General features: G+C 39.8%; 1 protein-coding gene across 6 annotated transcripts in view; it reads right to left on the bottom strand.

Annotated features, from left to right (window-relative positions):
* Window positions 1-944: 944 nt before the first annotated feature.
* ehbp1 (EH domain binding protein 1) overlaps window positions 945-18,620 on the bottom strand; it is a 114,611-nt gene continuing 96,935 nt past the window's right edge. For 3 of the 6 annotated variants that reach the window (XM_056767252.1, XM_056767251.1, XM_056767253.1), the window contains 4 exons: window positions 8,733-8,832; window positions 7,748-7,821; window positions 2,322-2,436; window positions 947-2,075 (listed from right to left, as the gene is read on the bottom strand). In XM_056767252.1, the coding sequence (XP_056623230.1) occupies window positions 1,985-2,075; window positions 2,322-2,436; window positions 7,748-7,821; window positions 8,733-8,832 (380 nt within the window). In that variant the 3' untranslated portion in view covers window positions 947-1,984. Of the gene's footprint in view, window positions 2,076-2,321; window positions 2,437-7,747; window positions 7,822-8,732; window positions 8,833-18,620 lie in introns of all 6 variants that reach the window. The other 3 variants (XM_056767248.1, XM_056767249.1, XM_056767250.1) reach the window with 2 other exon arrangements.

Raw genomic sequence — 18,620 nt, 5'->3', positions numbered from 1 at the left:
GTCATTTTGATATGAGCACCACGGTACCGTCTCATCGGGATTACACGGACCTCGCCACAGGTCTAATGCATCAAATTATAACATGCGTTTCAAACCCTCTCACGGTCTCAACTCTCCGATTAGTTAAGGCAACAAACAAATGTCCTTTTCTGCCGCGGTGTAATGTGAATAAGTGTTTCCTATTCAAAAGATTATAGTCATCCGTGATAGCTGCAAAATAATAAAACAAAAACACAACGCCTGAGGGGGAAACGAAGGTACATTCGGACCCAAGCGGATAGACCTTCAGCAAAGAATGTGAAAGTATTAAAGGGCTAAGGGAGGACGTCAGCTGTCATAACTTATTTTGCTCGTTAAATAGAGGATGCAAGGCTGCAGTGATGGCTGTTTAGCGGAATCTAAAGAGTCTGTCTCACATGTATGTGAGAAAACAGATGCTTCGGACAGAGTGATTCTGCCTTAATCTCCCTCTGAGGAACGACCTCAAACAAAGCAAATCGCAAACATTCATTTATAAATAACCGTAAACCGCAGGGGAATTTGAAACAAAAAAGCACAGCTGAACGGGCTGGACGTCACTTTTGGGTTCTTGTAAATGGTTTTATTTATTGGTAAACAAACGATTTGTAGTGATGCGTCTTTACAGGCTTTATGTGCAGCTAGTTTTTACAACAGACAGAATTTAATTGTTTTCAACGAAATTATTAAATTAGAACACAACAGAGAGAGACAGAGACCGAGAAAGCTACACTTGCGATTTGATAATAACAGAAAAATATGCAATTCATCAAAGAACCAAAAGTGTTCTAATTGCCATAAAACGAATAAAATTATATAATTTTCTGAATTTAATAATTATTTTTTCCAAACTAAGTGTTTCTGAGTTTATTAAGTGTTAGACTAGAAACAAAACCTGTTTTAGAAACGGAAGGTCAAACCCATGAACAACACCAACTGCTGTTTAATTCGAGTATGAAATCATTTGGGTTTTATTGAACAGTGATATTTATAGTACAGTGGAATAAATAAACCTTTGATGCTCAAAAAGATATGAAGCAGAAAAAAAGGTAACAAGAAAAGCTTATTTCTAACTACACAATAAATATTAACAAAGTCCTTATAAGCAAATGTACAGGATTGTGAAGATGGTTACTTTAAAAACGTCTCAAACAGTAATAAATTACTCCGATCGTGACTGCTTCTGAAAAGATATTTTCTAGCTTTTTAAGCCTTAAACAGTACAATTAAATGTACATCACGACTGTTTATTTTGTATAAGCACTCGCAGTATTTCATTCATGTCAACCTCTAAAATGTTGGTAAACGTATTAAACATAAAAAGCCAGTAAAACACAAAATACGTTTTTAAAATGGAATAAGCCCCTTCTCAAAATATTTTACACATAGGAAATTCTTGTAAGGGAAGAACTTGTTGATTGATTTTCTTAAAACTGAAATACAATATGACTTGGAAATACAATCCTATTCAACAACGGAAAATATTCCCAGTCAAAACTCTAAAATGCTGTAAGAAACTTTAAGTGATCAATTCCTGTAAGAAATTATTTCCTGTAAGAAAAGAGAATATTCTGAAGTTTGTTTTCCCAAAAAAATTTTTTTTGGTCTCTGTATTACAACAGATAAACCACTCAGTCAGAAAGTTTGAAAATTGTACATCTTCAAATCTCATCCAATATTAGTTCTTTAAGTACCTTGTTTATGAAATCAAACTTAATAAAAACAAGAACAGTAATAATAATGTTTTGTATGTTTGTGACACAATATCTCTCTGGTAATCACAGAACAGAAAGCATCTTGGGGCCTTCACCAGTTCCTCAGCCATGACAAAAGATTCTACATGTAAAGATTTAAAATAACAAGAATAAAGTGTATGCTGTGGTCTTTAGAACACGAATACATTTCAACACATTGTAGTGTACACATTTTTTTCTCCTTTAGCATATTTGTGCTGGGGAAATGTCCGTCACTGAAGAACACATTTCTCTTCTTTCTTTGCCATCTTGCCTTTATTCTGTTCCAGGGTTCTCTCCAGGTGCTCGTCTTCCTCTTCAGCTCTGTCAGCAAACACAAACAGGAGATAAAGATTCAAAGGTCATGCTTAGGGACACAGGAGAATGCCACCTGCACTATGACCTGTGCTGTGTGTGAACTGCATCAAAGTTCTTCAAATCTTCGCAGCCACACACACAAAACACCTAAAAACCTCTGTGGCCTTTAAAACCCCTCTCTGAACCATGCATCACCTAAAGGACTAATCCTGCCTCTGCTATCCCAGAATGCCTTGCATGAGGTGGACTTACTCTTTCTCCTGTGCGTCCAGGTCTCTGACCAACGCGTCACGTTTGTTGACCAGTATGACCAACTCATCCAGCAGGAGCTGCTCACGGCGCTTTTGCGCCTCTGTCTTCTGCCAGTCTGGAACACAAGAAAGAACATTTTAGAAAAATGCCAAGTACGTTTACAGCTAATCACAATCCAGTAAACATGACATCATGCTTTCGGTGTGTGAAAGACTCTATAATATGATAAAGGAATAAAATCTGGTTCTATACTGTTGAACTTTATATTGTTGAATTATTGTGAAGCTCTTCTTGAGCACCCACAGGTTTCCGGTATGTACAGCAGCCACACAGTCAGTGGTATTCAGTCAGAAGAGATCTGATAACACGAGTGAATATGAGTACCTCACCTAACACAATCAAAAGAAAATGTGATGGTGAGTAAATACGAGTATGTATTAAAAAAAGGAATAGTATTTTATGAATGAAATGTCTGGCTGCAGCCAAGGTTCTCTGTGAGGTGACCCGGTCCTGTACCCCTGCCAACAGCGGGTTTGAAATATCAACCAGGCAGACGAGATCAGGCCTTACTGATACCAGTGCAGATTAGGCCATGCTCACAGCCAAGGGGAAGTTATCTTACCAGGCCTATTCTTGAGCCCGCTGTAAGAACAGACCGTACTAGTGTCTTTACACTGCATTATTAGTGCTCCCTCATGCACACACGCTGACAAAAACACACATGTAAAATAAACTCTTAACTTGTTCTGGAATCTCAAAGCTGCACAAAACACAAGCTCTAAACTGTATAAGAGCTGAAAAGATAAAACGTACATTCGACCTTCCGAAATGTCAATCCTTAAAATAAGTGTACTTCATTAAAAATAAATATCTCATCTCTGGTTGCGTGAAATTGCAGTGTGGTGCTGAGAGCAGCGTTCGTCCTGAAAGGTCTGCCCCGCGCTCGCATTTAACCTCTCTACCTTTGAAGTGAAGCACGGTGGCAAAATGAACACAGTTTCAATATTTGAAAGTTATTTGTCCTCCAGCAGCTAAACGAAAGTCTTTGGTGTTCTTTGATTAGGGCTTCAGAGGCGAACGTTAAGAGAACGCCACTAAATATTTGACAGGATTTGTTTTAATGCATTTACAGAAATTTGACAAAACCTTCAGGACATTTTTATTTAAAAGCAGAAATTTGTTTAAGTTAACGTCGAATCAGAAAGAATCGTTTTTTAATAAAGGGTCTGTCATTTCTTATCACAACATTCGTCTTAACATCTCACAGACCGGAACTTTCCTCTTCCACAGTGTTTATCCTTCATCACCTTCCATACGTCCCGTCTCTAGCGCTATATCCCCCCTTAATTCGCTCTGTCGTTTCTGCTACCCCTCCGTCAAAAACGACAATGCCTACTTCACAAAGACCTGCCTGGAGGGTAGGCTGCGACCAACAAAAACTTCAGCATGTCCCAAAGAGGTAGAGACAGAGAGAGAGAAGAAAAAGCCCCTCGACTCTTTACCTCCTCCCTCCTGTTCCCCTTCAGCATTCCCAGCCAAAAAGCCACAGATCCTCCCCTGCACCTCCGGCAGAGGCCGCATGCAGCTGTCAATCAAGCGTGAGCGGTGCCGCCCCTCTCATTAAGAAGGTAAACAATGAATTTGGACGCTGAGGGACATGGCAGAGTGAACGAGTGATCGGAACCCCTCAAAAAAAAGACCCTGACAACACTTTCGGAAGCTATTGCCTCCTTCCTCTGGTGTCTGTTCCTCTTCTTCCTTGAAGACGAGATGTATGGATGATTTGGGACGGGGGGTGGAGGTGGGGGGTCAATCCTTTTTGGATTACTCCCCTCTCTCTCTCTCATTGCCCTGGGCAATCACGTTAAAACTCACATGGTTGGTGCTTATTCAGATAACCCTAACAATGCACACCAATGGTAACCATGTGAGCACTCACAACCCACAGAAGAATGCGCTGGTTCAAATCCCCATGACCCTCCTCCACGGCAAAATTTATTCAAGAGTGCAACCTGCTCTGCAGCTTCAGAAGGCACAGAGTTCTGCTTAAAGATCACTGCATGCGTAACTTCACACGCACCGCCCTCACTTTAGCATGTGGAGGCGCTGAGCAAACTTCTGGGGCTGCTGGAGATGTTTTTGGTTACACAAGGTTTTCTTCAGAGGTGAAGCAGGAAATAAGTAGTGTTGGAAGAATCCAGGGAAAAATGCATGATCTTATTACAGCAGATTTGGGCGAGCGGTGGGCTGGCTGGGAGCGCCGGCGTAGAGGAGCTGGAGGGAGGCCAACTGGGAATGGGACAAAGACCAACATAGAGAAGCATGACAAGGAGAGTGACGAGACAGCGGTCCCTTGATCAGAACCACGCTGTATCCAAATTCTCACTCTACTAATAAAGAAAACTGACATTCTCAAAAACCAACCAAATACACAATCTCTACAAAAACCGGTATATAAAAGACAAAAAAACAATCTATTATGGCAACAAAATGCTTTCTTTAAGAACAAAGGACAAGAAACCCGAATGGAAATGTCTATCAGCTACGGTTGTGTAAAGCTGGACATTGAGAGTCAAATGCACAACTCAACGGCTAAATGGAAATGAACATAGATTTGGGTGAATAGTGGCAAAGGAGAAACCGCCGTCTTGCCTTATCTCCAGTTCCAGTCAACTAGCAATCTTGAAAGAGTTTGCAACATCATCAAAGCCGGCCATTTGATAGGATTCTCACACTGCACCCAATCAATCCGAGAAATACGGCCGCCCAGACATGTAACAAAGCTCAAATAGATTTACAAATGGGGTTGTAGGGGGATAAGCCCTTGCACAGGATTACATATTGATTTTAAACATATAAAAAAGCTTATCATATAAAACCGTAACAACAAAACTGGGGGACCTATGCAGAAATCCCTCAGCAAAAGGAGCGTCCACTTTCAAATATAACGCCCCGGAGTGCACCGCATTTGAGAAAAGAAAGCAACGGGGAGACGGAAGGGAGGAAAAAAGAAGAATTTGAGAGAAAGTATGTGTGCATGGCAGGCAGATAAAAAGGGCAAAAAGGATCAATTTGGAGGCAGAGAAATAAGAGTCATGGCACATTGTGGAAGGCCGTGCCACTTTTCTGCCCCCCACAGCGCCGCCGAGTCTGAAGCGGTTATCGTTTAGCTGACATTAACACTTACCCTGTTTGCTTTACACCTTTAACCGAATCCTTCTTTACAACCTGCTTTTATACACCGTGTTAAATATTTGTGAATGTTGTTCCCTTTCTTTCTGACGTTGAGGGTTTCAGATCTAAAGTTGAATGCAACAGGCATCAAGTGTAACCTAAACTTGTCTGTAAGTAATAATATCTTATTTTTATAAACACAGTTTCGCAATATACCAGTATTGTCAAGAAACGTGATATAAATAACCGCGATTATTGATGTTGAAATACTACACATGCAATATCAGATGAATTCAAATAAAACAAAACAATAAAATAATTTATTATCATTAATTAAATATGATAATAATCAAAATAAAAAAGCAAATGAATCAAATATATTTTTTAAATAAATTAAAAAGTAATTAATAAATAATTTACTAATTAATAATAATTTGTCATCTGGCTGACACTGCAATATAATATATTTTTGCCTTTATCTGCTTCCATACACTCATATTTAGAGTGGGATTCATTGACCAAAATAAAAAAATGATAATATGACGTGTAGCATCATTTATTTCTCTAATATAAAAAATACTACAATAATATTATTGTGAAGTGTAGTAAAAATGTAATATTGTGACAGCCCATAATGCCAAACTACAACTATATGAATACATTCAATAAGAATTTGTCAACATATGACATTTAAATAAAAACCTGAATTATCTGCGATTGTTTACACAAAAGCAAGCAAACAAACAAATACACACACATCTTAAATGCACAAAATGCTTCCCAAACCTCTCTATGACATCTGTACCAGCATCGCTAAATAACACCTGTCTCAGACACACACCGGGTCAGATTGTCCTTCGCGCAGTCGCGGGGTCGAGGAGGGGTGAGTCTTTTCCTCTATCAGCGTGAGAGCGTGTGCTGATATGAGAGAAATGTGTGTGCCTGTCTGAACGCCTCAGCCGCTGCACTTCCAATGTCATCAGCTGACCAAGCAAATCAGCAATTACCTGTCTGCATTGGCTGGGCGCGAGAGCCCGTCGGGGCTCCAAATAAGAAACTGATGCACGAACCTCCTCACCAGCAGCTCAGAACTATCTCCGACTCGCTTCAGAAACACCCTGACTCTGAATGCCAAGTGCTGAACCTCATGGGAGAAAGAGGAAGAGAGGAAGCAATGGAGATAAAGTTTGTGTGTGTGTGTGTGAGAGAGAGAGCGATAATTCAACAGGTAGCAGTGTGTGGACTGATATGGCCGTTACAAGCGGCGGGGACTGAATTACCACTGCCGTGGACTGGCCCTCTCGCCCTTGCACATCCAAGACCAATATTTGGAAGTCACTCCATTTCCTCTTTTCAGAACGTGTTGGCTGATAAGTGGACACAGGGCCGAAGCGCCTCAACATTTGAACATTAGCTTAAGTTCCTGTTATCGATTTAGCATTCCGTATCACACTTCTCTCAGCATGGAGAAATCCATTTTAGGTAACGGAATGAAAAAAAAGGGTGTTGATCTACATCAGAGATTTTTAAACATGTTCCCTGACGGCAAGAACGAGGTTTAAACCACAGAACGACACATCCACGGTCGTCCTCGCCACGTGGTGCCCGCCTGGCCAGCGCCAGCGTTGCAATAAAATCGTACGGGGAGCTTTGCTCTCTGCTTGGCTATTCATGTCCACTGTCAACCTCTTCTAACTAATTAGAATTGATTTATGATGGATCAGCTATCTTATCAGGTGCAGAAAGAAATTACCATGGCTAGCCAAGGGGTGAGCGGGTCACCATCGAATTGTAAAATCAATTTGCATTGATTCCAAAAGGTTCATTTTGCGAAGAGGACACAGTCAAAGGGATTAAACTTAACCAGACAACTTTGATACCACACAATAGGCTTTCTTTTTTACCTTCCTTACCTGTCTGTATAACACACACCCGAAAAGCTTATAAACGCCACCACGTCCTGTGCCCAGGGCACTGAGATTTAATATACAGGTGTGGAAATGACATCAGCGTTTCCTGATGTACTCCTTTAGATTTATGACCACAACTTATGTAGAATGGGTTAAAGAATGCAAAACAAGGGCGGTAAAACAATCGCTACCGTTTTCAAAACAGTCTGTAGTGGGTGGGGCGACGTCTGAGGTGTCAAAGAGCGAGTAGCGGGCAGGTTTAATTAAGCAAGAGAGGATCTTTGTCTTTCATGGTGCGGCTCTCAAACCCCCCCTCCAAATCCCTCTTTCACTCCCTCTTACCTTCAATTGCCAGCATTGCCCTTAGTTCTCGGTTCAGCAGCTCAAAGCGTCTCTCCAGATCATGTTCCTTCTCCCTGGGCAAGTTGTAAAAGTTCATCAATATGTTAATTACGAAATCATTAAACACTTAAAGAAACCTTTAATAAACATTGATTGGTGAACTCGCCGGCACCTTCCCTACCTCACATTAATCTACTGCAAATAAGTGATACACAAACCGGAACACAGGGGCCGCTTGGTCGAGAACAGGGACAGAAACGTCGGGTGGGTTGGGTATCCGCGAGCAAATTAAATTTCGCCACTTTCAAATGTATTGGAAATGAGCTAACTCGGTCCCTAATAGAATTTGTCCTTCACAGCCTGTTCAGTGACTAAAAAGAAATGAAAGAAAGAAATTATCAAGGCCCTTTTAATTGAGCACTTAAAAAGCCCTTTTCCAGTGATATAATGTGATTAGAATACTTCAATCTGTCATTTGCGAGAGCTTTGAAACTCTTTCTCTTTCTTCTCCCTCCCTCTCTCTCTCGCTAGATCGCTCTCTACGCAGAACGAACAGCCGGACAGACTTTTATAAATCTCGCTGTCACTTTAAAAGAAAACGATAAAAAATAATTAAAATGATCATCTTTTTACGAGAAAAAGTGGCGTATTTAAAAAAAGAGTAAATAACGTCTGATATCGCCACAATGGCTTTCTTCTTAAGTGTATGAATTGCAATTTAGACGGCGAGTCTCTTTTTTGTTCCCATTTTTTGGGTCGATCCAATTCTCATAATGGTTGGAATAATACAGTCTTTGAAATCACATTATTGCGGACGCGTCTACTCTGATATGGGGTTTTGTCAGTTTTGCGGTGAAGGGCCGTCGGGGGAGGGTGGAAGTGAATGAGGGGCCCGACCTTCTGACTGGGTTTAGGTCCCCTGGGAAAAATCATTTCAAGTGTGGTTCTCAACATATTATAGGTGCGCGTGTCTGTTTAGACTCACAGTAGAGAGAGCTGGTTCTGTCTGCGGATCAGAGCGTTCTTCTTGTTGACCAGCATGAACCATTCCTGCATCATGGCCTCCTCCTCTTCCTTGTTATTCCCTGAAAACACAAACACGCATGACTTAGCATGTAAAACCTTATTATGTAATACTCCGCATTATAATATTAATGTGGCAGCACAGATTAACAAATAACAAGTTCCCACTGTTTACCCAGACGTGCCAGATTTACATAACCATTCAGGATCCTTCCAGTTACTCAGTGCAACAAAATGCACAGAACCTCTAAACAACCGTGCAGATGCACAGACTCCTGACCGACTTCTTCTGGCACGGTTAAATTGAGCTAAGCACTTTTCTCACACCTCCTCTGAGTATAAAGTGCATCAAATAAGATTATCTGACAGGCTTTTCTCAACAAACAGACTGACACACGCACTAGGAAGCCATCCAGATGTGTGTTTGGTACCTGGGTATTTACACATATCACAACTTTTATTGTGAATAAAACAGAACGCCTCTGGATTAAGGGAAGGATTAAAGCGTGCTGGTTATTTTACGGCATGGCTCGGGATTAAAGTCTCAACTCTGGGTTTTTGTACGGCTTCAAAACCGCAGCTCCAATGTGCTCGAAAAGAACACGTCCTGTGCCCGGGGCCTACATGTCCAGATGCCAAACTTACACATTTGAAAACTGCAGGTGGGGTGCCGCCCATTGCTCGAGGGCCATGTACTCGACGGGTAAGGCTTCAAGGATCTCCAAACCACATGCAACAGTTGATTAACTGAATTCTCAGAGTAACAATTCACATTTAATGTTAGTCAATGTATATATTACATTTTGCGGAAAAATAAAAGAAAGAAAATGAGTAATGTCACAAAGTAAAGTTAAGAGTCAGAATTAGATTCCAGTCATGGTTCGGTTTGGCCAAATTATATCATTATGATTCAAAAGTTTATCAGACCTCCGAAGGTATGAAAGGTATTGCAGACGTTGTGAGCTTGGACCTGGAGTCAGCCGTGGGGTAAACCGGTTAAGCGGGCTTCAGGTAGAATGACTCTGATGTCAGTATTCTGAGCATTTTTGTGACACTAATTATGTCTTTGAAGAGGGATGAAAGAGGAGAAAAGATGAAAGATCCTTTAAGCTTATGTAATCACATCACCTACTCAATGCCCCTGTGATACCTGTCTGTTCCTGACAGCATCAACAACAGAATTAGCATCTGTACACAAACACGCTCTCTCTTTTGACTAATGTGATGACTTTTGGAGCTTTAAGGTCTTCTAAAATGAGATTTACAACCCCAGACCATTAAACAAAAGTCTTTCTTTTAATCGTGATTATATTCACAATACAGCTCAGCTTTATACATATTAAAAGTATATTCTTAAAATATAAAGGACATAATCTAATATTTATATATTCATATTTCTATATTTACATTATTTTGTATATATTTTATGATATTATGTATTGTATTATTCACTAGGTTTACTTAAAAGTCCAGTGCATGAAATGTAAAGGCATCTAGTGGTGAGGTTGCCAATTGCAACTAACAGCATACTTCACCACTTCCCCCTCCCTTTCGAAGTCGGACGGAGGCTAACACAGAACTAAGATGTTGTCATGTTTACACTTCTTGGTCGATGGAGATGAGGTATTTACAAAATGCGCTCTGTAGAGCAGTTTGTCCATTTAGGGCCACCGTTGAAACAACATGGCCTATTCCATGCAAGGAGACCTGCGGTGTGTGTAAATAGAAATAGCTCATTCTAATAATAAAAACATAACACTTCATTATGTAACCTCTTAAGACATAGTTAAGTATATTATATTGTATTTCTGTTGATAGATAGAATTAATTGACATAATAGAACGCTGCTATGCAAAACAAAAAAAAATTGTACAGAGACACATTGAAAGGATGTGGTTCATCATATAAGTTATAATAATGTGGATTTTAGCATGAATAAAACGCATTAACCAATTAGCATTGAGGACAAGAACAACCCACTATAAAAAGAAGCAGTATGACAGCGTGTGTGTGTATGTCTGTGAGCACAGAGTCATTACGAGGAAGGAGGGAATGATAAGAAGGGGGATCTTCAATAAGAAACCTGATGTGGGAACTCGGCTTCGGATCTTTTCCATCATGCTGTTGCTTGGCACCATGTGACTGTGACGCCGGTCATGTGAGAGAGACAAATCCGCTAGCCACAACAAAGCCAGCGGCGGCCCCCATAGGGACGACTGCTCCGTCACTCACACTCCCAAACCTCCCCAGGACTCCACCAGGGGAGCCGCTCTCATGTCTGCCAGCGCCAGATGTGTGAAATTTTGCATTTGACGACATCGCAGTGAAAGGGGGTCTGGGATTTAGGAATCAAGCCTGGATTATTGTAGTCAACTTTTAAATAGTGCAGCTTGGAAGGGATAAAGTGTGCAGTGACAGGTCATTGTAGCGACGCACAGTCAAATGAAACAAGCAAATAATAAATGGTAATATTAAGCTTGTGTGACATTGTAAGGGAATGACGGATTAGGAGACACATCCCGGAGGCCGTCGCCTAAGCTTCTGCTGTGAGAGAGCAGTGACATCAGGAAGGAAGTCCTCGCTTTTCCACTAAAACAAATGGTACACACTCAAACCAACACACACTTTTTATATACACTCTACATCGCCTACACTTAAATTCTAACCTCTGCTTAGAACATCCCAACAATCAACAAAAACTAAAACAAAAAATTTTAATTAAAATTCCGACAACTCAAATAATTTTAGTAAACTCAAGGCTGAAAATGCCACAATGTATGTAGAGGCATTTTACAAAATAATCTTAAAATAATGTTTTTTGATGCACTGTATTTTCTGATAAAGTTTGTTTTTATTGTAATGCATTTGCAGCTCTGTTTTCAAATTGGGCATTCAATGCAATATGCATTTTTAGATATATACATTTGCAATATTTTGATATATTGTGCAGACAATACATGAATTATTAAAATAAAGGATTATCACATTTTTAGACCGCACACTAATGATCCTTTTAAAAAAACAAATAAGCAATAAAATAAACTACTTCCTATAATTATAAGAGTATAATTTTTTTAAAACCTTTTGATGGTGCATTTATTACTCTTATTATCCTGAACAACAATTTAAATACAATTAGAAATAAACAGAACCTGTTCCTCTAGTTTAGCCGAGCACTCCCCAAATCAGCATTGAATGGAATGAAACACGGTAACTGAAAACACAAGAGCAAAACACTTACACACCCTACAGTCCACACATTCGTGCACTAGCAGCCAACAGGGCCAAGACCCGTCTGCTGGGCCTGAGGCCTGTTTCCGGTGATCTGGCCTCTGTAGCCAAATCAGATTAAGATAGTCATCTCAGCAACTGTTGCATTCAAACCAGATAGCATTAATGAAATCTTCACAAATTTCACAATCTGGCCCTTTTTCCTGCTAACGTTCAGTTAGTATTTATTAATAGCAACAGCGCAAACACAAAACACAATCACTTGTACATAAAATATATTTGAGTGAAATCGTCTGTATATTTGATATCTACTCATCTAAAAAATGATAACCCACGCTAATTTGTTAAATATAGAGAAAATTATTTTTTAGCTTTAGCTTTAGCTTTAGGGAAGAGTGTGGTTTTAAAAAATAATCAATTAAATAACTCAATATTAGTTAACAAAATATTCACAAACTGGTCAAATTTGAGTACAGATTGTTTTTCATTTTCAAGGCATGTAATTAGGCAAAATGTTGCAAATAGCAAATTAATTGTTATTTTTATGTTGTTGTTTTAATTAGAACCTTATTTAGATATTGACTGAATGATAAAAACTAAATAACTCTGAAGTAAACCTCCACAACAGGGGGATTGTTTTGCTTGGCATTTTGTTTAATTACAAAATTCCCCTTCATTTGATTTAGATAAACATCTTTCTAAAGCATTAAAAAACCAGAACAATTACAAATTAATCTCGAGTCCTGCTAAGAGCTGGGTGTCTTTACTCGAGAAGAAAAAAAACATGCCGGGGGTTGAGAGAAGAGGCCATAAAGAAAAGAAAAAAGAAAATAAATATATTAAACCCTGTGATCACAGCAAGCTCGTCTCATTTCTTATCCACCCGTTTTCTGTTTAATCCAATACCCAGTAATCCAATTTGTCTATCGGAGTTTGAAGGGGAAGATCTGCACTCCTCCGCCACTCTGTCACTTTTTGAACATTAACAATGTATTTTTTTAAGAGTGCTGACGCCCGTTCAGTCTCTGGTGCCGACAGCTGTGTCCAAATTTTTTTTGTCAGAAGTTAAAAACAAAGAGAGAAAAACAAGTAAAAATTGAGTATGGGGATGGAAAGACCAAGATGAAGGAGGTTTTGTGCGCGATTGAGAAGAAGCTCATTAAGGCCCAGTAAGAGTCTTTTTGAATATGCATGAAGACAATAATCAGATCTTCTCTCGTCACTGAAGGAGAGAACGGCGAGTACAAAAGGATTGATTTAATTACTCTGAGTGGCTCTGCAATGTGGAGAAGTCTTGTTAGCGTGGGCTAAAAGGGCCGCGCTCGCCTCGCGCCGCTCTGATGGAAGGTAGTTTAACTTTAACCACAATACCTAATCTCAGGATAAAGCCTGGGTCATTGTCCTTTAAGACGTCCAATCGCTAGTTTCAAAATGGACCGAACATATTTTCTCTTGTTTAAACCTAGTTAACCACTAACCTTTTCCCCTGTCTGCTATTTATCGAGGACCTGCCTTTTAAGGTGATCGAGAGACTGAAAAGCAACAAGAAATGTGTGGAAACAGATCAACAAGACCTTTGGTTTACTCCAAAAAAAGCCTAAATTTAAAGCCTTATTCATTTCAAAAGTACAAAATACACAATGCTGAGGTTAAGATGTTATGAAAACAATTAAAAAATATTATCAATTAAATTGCAAGTGAATTAAATGATTTCTAAGCATTTAGATTGTATGTTTAGAGAATGATCCCTTTATTATCACACACCGACATATATGCATTAACACAACACAATCAGATTACTATTTAATTCCCCACAAGGTCTCCCGATGCCCATCTACTAACGGTTTTCAATTGCCACTGGTATTATTGACCTTCAGCTGCTTGCTTTGCGGCTTATGAGAAAGAATTCATAAGCGGGGCAGATTGACACTGAAGCGGGAGGAAAACAGGAACGCTGAAGTCTCTTAATGACAGAAAAGTCTTGGCTATACATACATTGTTATCATACGCGCTTTCATGTAATTGTTTGAGCGTTCAGTGAGGGACTGACAGAAGATAGGCTGTACCTTAATACTTCTTTCTCACCCGCCTCTTTAGCGCCGTTAACACAAACAGTCCCTCTGCAAACAACCCCGCTCTCCCGGCTAACAGCACAGACACCTCTCACTTCATGTGTGATGCGGCGGTAGCAAAACAAACAATGGCCACGTAATAGATTTCGTAAGGTTGTACAATATCCGTACGTTTGAACCGAAATGTATTTAACTCCTATTACTGAAAAGAAAAACGGTAACACTTTACATTAAGGTGCTATTAGTTAGCGAACATAAGCTTACAATGAACAATTTTGTTTTTCAGCATTTATTAATCCTTGTCGATGTAAGTTCATGTCAATACAGTTTTTCATGTTAGTTCATGGTGCATTAACTGATGTAAACAGTGACAACGTTTGATTTAAATAATGCATTAGTAAATGATGAAATTAACATGATTTAATTTTAATAAATGCTGTTGAAGTAATGTTTATTCTTAGTTCATGTTAGCTAATGCATTTACTAATTGTTAACAAATAGTTCCTTATTGTAAAGTGTTACCAGAAAAATATGTAAATCAGAAATCGATTTAGATTTTTTTTACATCAACCAGGAAGAAAACGTAGACTCAATGCATTTTAAAATCTGTGAAAATCTGTCCACAGGCCCCTGCTCTATTAAACTGTGTTTGTATGCCCCCCTCCCTTTTAATCAATAAACATTATCACAGACTGACAGACTATCAGCTAGTGTTGTCCATTTCTTGCCGCTTAATCCCTGCGCCGCCTGTCCACTATCTCAACTTCACGATGAGCATAACAGCCAAGACAGGCAGTTTACATTACAAAACAACAATTACAGCCCTCTTCACAACACTGCTCGGGACAAATAATGAAGCAAACTGACAGAAGGGACAAATAAACATTTCCGAGGATGACGACATGTAACATCCAGCAAACAAGAAACACTACAACATATACAAATCTGATTTGACAAACGTCCGTTGCATTTAAAACATAAAACAAGCAATAAATAATAGATCCAAAACATATTTCAACCCTAAAATACAATCAGTGTAATCTTCGTTCCAAAGTAAATGCGATCCAAGGTCTAAAAAATACAAAACCCTTTATCTTAACATGACCTTCAGGGTGAAACGCTGGGGCCAGAGGTCCTCTCCTCTTCCTCTCATTCGTATTTTGACAAATACTATCATTTCCCTCTATCACCCACTTTAAGCCTGCTTTTGGGAGCATTGAACACGGGGCGTTGAATCAAGGGCCTTTGGAAAAAGCTGAGTACTTCAGGTAATTAAAGCCGTGTGAGTGGCGGACGAGAGCGGTAAAAAAAAGATCACCTGGTGAAGTCCTCCGAAAGGTGTTTCATTAAAAGCCTTTTACCATACAAGCGCGGCACAATGTGTGGACGCCGTACTTTAGCACTTGTGCTCAACAGGCCCTCAGAGCAGCGGCTGGGATGAGAGCAGAAACCTATCCCGGTTAATAATCTCATAACAAAAGCTAAAAGACATCATCCTATTAACTAGCCGTCTCTAGCACTAATGCGAGCTACTGGCCTGTGCCTCTGTATAGAGAACGCAGCTATTAAAAAGGAGTGTGTGAACAGCCGGCAGGAGTCTCTGTTCGACTCGGGCCCTCTTTCACCCTTTATCTGTTGCCTCTTGTTTGGAAGCTGTCAGTGATATCATGAAGCTCAAAGATATCGCCTCCCGATATTTGTCAAATAGGTTTAATTTCGGCTGTCGGTTTTAACGGCGACGTGAGAATTCGGAGGTCGTGGCGGATCTTTTTTATTTTGGGGCGATTAAGATATCATTTGATTCTGTGCGATAACTCGGAGGAGGAATGTTAGTGACACCTCCCCCTTCCCTCCAGCACCTCCAACTCCTTGTTGCACATTTTACCTTTTTTCTTTTCTTCTTTATTCTCGTCTTTCTTTCTCGGGGGGAATATTAAATGAGCGAGCAGGCTGAAAGGCGCTGAGTCGCTGACACAAAAAGCGTTAAAAATTCTCATTTGGTTGTCTTTATTTTGCTAGCGCCATGTGGTCCTTGAAGATGTTGAAAACACGGGAAGCAGAGGAAAGATCAGAGTCGGCTCATTAGCATTGGGACAGAACTGGAGAGGCGGCGCTGTATAGTGGGCCCTACTCCAGAGCTCCAGTGAGAGCGGTTGGTGGTAAGCTCCCCGTTTCATTGTGCTTTTGTCTTTCCTCGGGGCTAGCGCACCACGGGGATCTGCGCTAGCCCCAGGTTACACAAGAGAATTATGGGAAAAATGATTTCGACAAAGGTGGAGAGGACTCGAATATTGTCAGACGCAGGCTTCGTGTGTGAAGATGGTGTTCTTGAAGAGATGACAGAGAAGGTAAATGATTCGTCTTCAAAAGTCCCCATCAAACATGTATTGAATCAACACACAGCCATTCAATCTCTTCTAAATATACGTCCTACAGAGCGGTTCGGTTCTCTGAAAATCATACTACATCTTAAAGAGGTGTTTCTTAAACAGTGTTCAACGGTCTACTAGCTGGTGGTCCGCAAAGCTTTTCATATGATCTGCAAATTGATAAGCTGATAAAACAAAACATATTAAAGACCAACATTAAAGGAACAACTTCACTCAGCTAGCCCACAATACGTTAAAGAAATTCTCAATTTCTCGAAATCCTTAGAGTGATCCCCTTTTTCACAGTTCTGTTGAAGTGGTCCACAATCTGCAAAATTCAGAATTTGCAGTAAAACAATATCTATGCAAGAAATGCTCACCTCTAGCCAATGACTTAAAAATGTGTGTGAATTACACCATATATGTCCCCACATATATATTGTAAATCAAATCTTGAAGCAATTTTGTAACAACGCTTTCGATTTTTCATGAAACCCATGCCATATATATATTCTTTTTAAATAAAAATAAAATATTGTAATAAATACATAGCAGTAAAGTAGGTTCAGTACATAGGAAAAGGATAGTATCCATCACGTCTGAATAAAATGCTTCCAGCTCTGATGGAACGAGCAAAGCATCAATGTGAACCATTACACGTTACATCTCGCCTGTGCCTTTCCCTGTCGTAGTGAAATGGATAAAGGTCTAGTTGGATGGGTTTATCGGGAAAATCCTGCTGGTTGGCCTGCTATCTTGGATGATGACCCTGAAGAATGTCAACAGCTCATTTCCCCAAAGCTGGAAGGAGTCGCCACGGAAGTCATAATCTGCTTCTCCACAAAACCCTTGATTCAAATGCTCTATCTCTACATCTTTCCTAATATATAATAACAAGCATCGTCCACTCTGCAAAATAGATGTTAGGTATTGAATACAATTTTCTGTCCATGATACGTGGCAGTGATATTTCTGTTTGATTTGAGTTCAATTCTGAAAGGTTACAAAAAATATTTATTCTTTCCAAGTGAACTCAGTAGATCCTACCAATTCCTACCAACCATCAGCAAGACACAACAGTCATTTTCAATCGTTTTATGGGGGGGTCGACTGTTTAATGCTAGCTGCCTTCCAAAAAGACCCAAGAATGACCAGATGTTACCGAAGTGATCAACAACCAAAGCAACAATAGCTACAGGGGAGGGAGAGACCAGAATAAATTAATGGCCGATTTCTCTTGCTTTGATGGAATTAGCGGTACTTCTTTTCTCAATGTGCCATGTGAATGTCCTTGCGTTAAACGTTTTTTTTTCTCCATTCTCTCTTTCTCTCTCTCCTTTTCCCCCTTTTTGACAAGTAAGGCCACCCAGCAGAAAACAACTGATGCAAAACCCCCAAGTAATCCCTGTGTTTATCTCTCCACTGTGGTAAGTCTGAACACAGACCCCATTATCTCACGGATTTGAGCAAACTTTCATTTATTTGTTGGCCTTGGGTATTCTCTTTCTTTAACTTCGATGCCTGAGTTTAGGATCCCCTGATTCTCCTATTCCAATGTAAATACATCTGCATAGTGTCACAATGCATCTAGCCGAGGTACTGATTAGCTGACCGAGGGGAGGCCTGTTTGCCGGGACGGGGGGGGGGATTTGGTACCCCAGTAGACATGTACATGTAAAAAGGTGCTTTCCAGGAGGGAGCTCTGAGCACATACATATGTATCTGTGATTGCATGAAGCTTCTTACAATCTCCACACAACCAAATGGAAAAAGCGGGTTGCATTCATGCCATCTCTTGCTCCTCTAAAGCAAAACAAACTGCGTGCAGTTGACTACACCCAACCGATTTCAACTTTTTAAACAAAATGGCCACTGGTTGTGTGTTCTCTTACAAAAATAGTATGAATCTAAGGCTTTACATGATTTAAGTTTATCCGATGTACAGATAATAATTCTGAATACGACCATCTTATATCTTTTGGATTATTGTAACATACCATTGGTCAACACAATTCAATAATGAAGGAGGCAGTGCATTTAATGCAAGGATTTTTGTAAAACTGATTGTTAAAGGGATACTTCACCCAAAAATGAAAATTCTGCCATCATTTACTCACCTTCGAGTTGTTCCAAATCTGAATAAATGTATTTGTTCTGATGAACACAGAGAAAGATATT

The sequence above is a fragment of the Triplophysa dalaica genome, chromosome 15 (genome assembly GCF_015846415.1).
Source record: "Triplophysa dalaica isolate WHDGS20190420 chromosome 15, ASM1584641v1, whole genome shotgun sequence".
NCBI lineage: Eukaryota > Metazoa > Chordata > Actinopteri > Cypriniformes > Nemacheilidae > Triplophysa > Triplophysa dalaica.
The sequence above is the reverse complement of the archived record's forward strand: the minus strand, read 5'-3'. Positions and strand labels throughout refer to the sequence as shown.